The sequence below is a fragment of the Fusarium graminearum genome, chromosome 1 (genome assembly GCF_000240135.3).
Source record: "Fusarium graminearum PH-1 chromosome 1, whole genome shotgun sequence".
In the NCBI taxonomy this organism is placed as follows: domain Eukaryota; kingdom Fungi; phylum Ascomycota; class Sordariomycetes; order Hypocreales; family Nectriaceae; genus Fusarium; species Fusarium graminearum.
The window spans coordinates 1,427,115-1,429,414 of record NC_026474.1 but is presented as its reverse complement, the minus strand read 5'-3'; the positions used below and the strand labels follow the sequence as shown (position 1 = coordinate 1,429,414).

Genomic DNA, 2,300 nt, shown 5'->3' with positions numbered 1-2,300 from the left:
AAAAATAAAATAAAATCAAAAACTCCTTTACCCAATTTCCCATGTAGCAATTTTCCCAAAACGTAATAAATGAACGAACCGTCGCTTGGCACAGTTGAGACCAGTCCTATATCATAATTCGCCATCTTGCTCGTAAACAAGATTGTTTGACTTCTGTCATATATGCCATAACGCCGTACCAATGTGATGTTAACCGTTGTAGGGTATCCCTTATGCGTAAATCTTGATAGAATGAAAAGTGACTCCCTCAAAGTCCCTTATCTGATGTCGAGCTGGAAAGGCTTGAACCGTCCGCCAATTGTAGCACAGCGTGGACACTTCCTTCTTGCTCCGTGCTCTGTCATGAGGACCTCTACACAAGTCGGACAAAGACCGCAGATGCATTCTGTACATGCGTATGAATCCTTGAGTAGAGAAAAGCCTTGACATGCAGCGCAGTATATCTGAATGTTTTGGGCCGAGTATGTCGGTGACGAGTCAGAAAGCCCCCGGGTCCCCATATGGAAGTTTTCGCCACTTTCAACTGAAGGAAATGGATCTATAGTGTCCTGGCTATAGGACGGGGGCGTAAGTGCCTGCTGGAGTGGTGAGGCCTGGTAACTCGCTGGTTGGAATTGTGGCTGGTGAGAAAAGGGCGGCAATGATGACCTATGCATTGAAACTGGAGATTGAGGGACCTTTTCATTATTTGTTAGTTGGTGTATGAACCTCGACGCAAATGCAACAGACGACGACTTACAGGAGTGCGGTCTTCATCAATATCACCAGCAGCAGATGCAGCCTGGTCAGCTGCATCGATGAGATCCTCCCATCGCTTCCCAAAGTCTGCGGATGGTTCGGCCGAAAGAGCTTTCCGATCATTACCTGGCCTGTAACGCTCCTCATTTTGTATCCGACGTAACCAGTCAGTTGCTGTTCCCTTTGAGGTTTTCTTCTTATGGTGAGACTCCCTTCCTCTCTTTGTTACGGATTGTTTGCGGGGACGGTTAGGACCAATAGGGCGTTGAAGAGGTGGGAGAGTAGATGATCTTCCAGGAGGTGAGTTTGCAAGAATGGAAGGAAGAAAGTCGCGCTGTCTGTTAGCCTTGGCAGAGGAGTAAGGGTCGCTAGTAATGTCGTGGTTTGGAAGATTGAGCGGCGGTAGTTCAATGGAGGTTCGTGGTCTACGTCGAACATCCATATCTGAATAATATTCCTACGCATAATTAGTCTGTGCTGGGTTGGATTGTATTATCAAGTACACCACTTACACCATCCATATCCATCTCACGTTCGCTTTTAACGCCGTGAAGTTCGGCTAATGCTGCCGCTGCGCTGGCAGTACCCAGCATTGGACCAGAGACCGGCCCACCGTTAGTGTATTCATCTATAAGGCGCGGCGTGCCCGGATTGCTCGAGTCGTCGCGGTGGTAGTTGTGTCTCTCATGAAAACCTTGAAGGTGGTCAATGGGCGGGGGCAGGCTTGACTGAGAGTGTGACAAACCCTGAGCATTTGGAGCTGAGGTCTGATCAAGAGGTCGGCGCTCCGACGGAGGAGTATTAATCATCAACAAGAAGCTCTCTTCGGTAGCTGGTAGCTTGGAAATGTAATGCTCGGGATGCGCGCGACGGATATGCTCCTGCATGGAGCGATACCTCTTTTCCTGCAATTAGGCATTTAGAATCAAATCGGTACCGTTGCATTGTGCTACGGGAATATGCTTGCCAACTTGGGGAATATGCGAGGTGAGTGGTGAGACATGACGATACATGGCGGGTGGGCGCAGCATTGGTAGTTCAAGAACAGATGGAGGGCAGGCAGGCAGGATAAAGCAGAGCGGCTGGCAAAAGCAAACCATCTAGAGACTTACACCAATGCATCTCTTGCGACAGCTTGAGCCATCTTGATTGCGAAGAGGGCAGACTACCTCATTGTTGGAGTCTGTGATAGAGAAGGACGACGTTAAAGCAGATCGAGGCGGCATCTTGACCCCACCATGTGCGATAGCTTGCTGGCGGGGGGTGTTGTAGCGATAAGAGTATAAGAGGCGTGATAAGAGACAGATAGATAGATGGGTGGTAGCGATTAAGATGGGATTGAAATGACTAGATCAATTGGATTGGCGATGATGAAGCTTTACAAAAACTGCAGCAGTCCAAGTGTAGCTCATTCATGTACAATGAGATGAGCTACCTTTAAACATTGACAAGCTTTGCTACAGGAACTGTTTCGAAAATTGGACCAGTTATGCGACGGGAGTTGCGTATGCGATTGCGATTGCGACGTCGATTAGAATATGCGGTTGACTTCCACTTTAGAA

General features: G+C 48.3%; 1 protein-coding gene across 1 annotated transcript; it reads right to left on the bottom strand.

The window, feature by feature from the left end:
* Positions 1 to 260: 260 nt before the first annotated feature.
* FGSG_00445 (uncharacterized protein) lies at positions 261 to 2,300 on the bottom strand. The gene is made up of 3 exons (XM_011317812.1): positions 1,851 to 2,300; positions 1,251 to 1,643; positions 261 to 1,195 (listed from the first exon to the last, which is right to left on the bottom strand). Exons 1-3 carry the CDS (start codon positions 1,962 to 1,964, stop codon positions 692 to 694), a joined length of 1,011 nt encoding a protein of 336 aa, XP_011316114.1. The 5' UTR covers positions 1,965 to 2,300; the 3' UTR covers positions 261 to 691.

Bases quoted from the DNA above. Each gene is read 5' to 3' on its own strand.
- FGSG_00445 (XM_011317812.1), bottom strand. From the start codon at position 1,964: ATGCCGCCTCGATCTGCTTTAACGTCGTCCTTCTCTATCACAGACTCC. The intron at 1,644-1,850 runs GTAAGTCTCTAG...GCCTAATTGCAG, and splicing joins GTCGCAAGAGATGCATTGGT to GAAAAGAGGTATCGCTCCAT. The intron at 1,196-1,250 runs GTAAGTGGTGTA...AATTATGCGTAG, and splicing joins GTGAGATGGATATGGATGGT to GAATATTATTCAGATATGGA.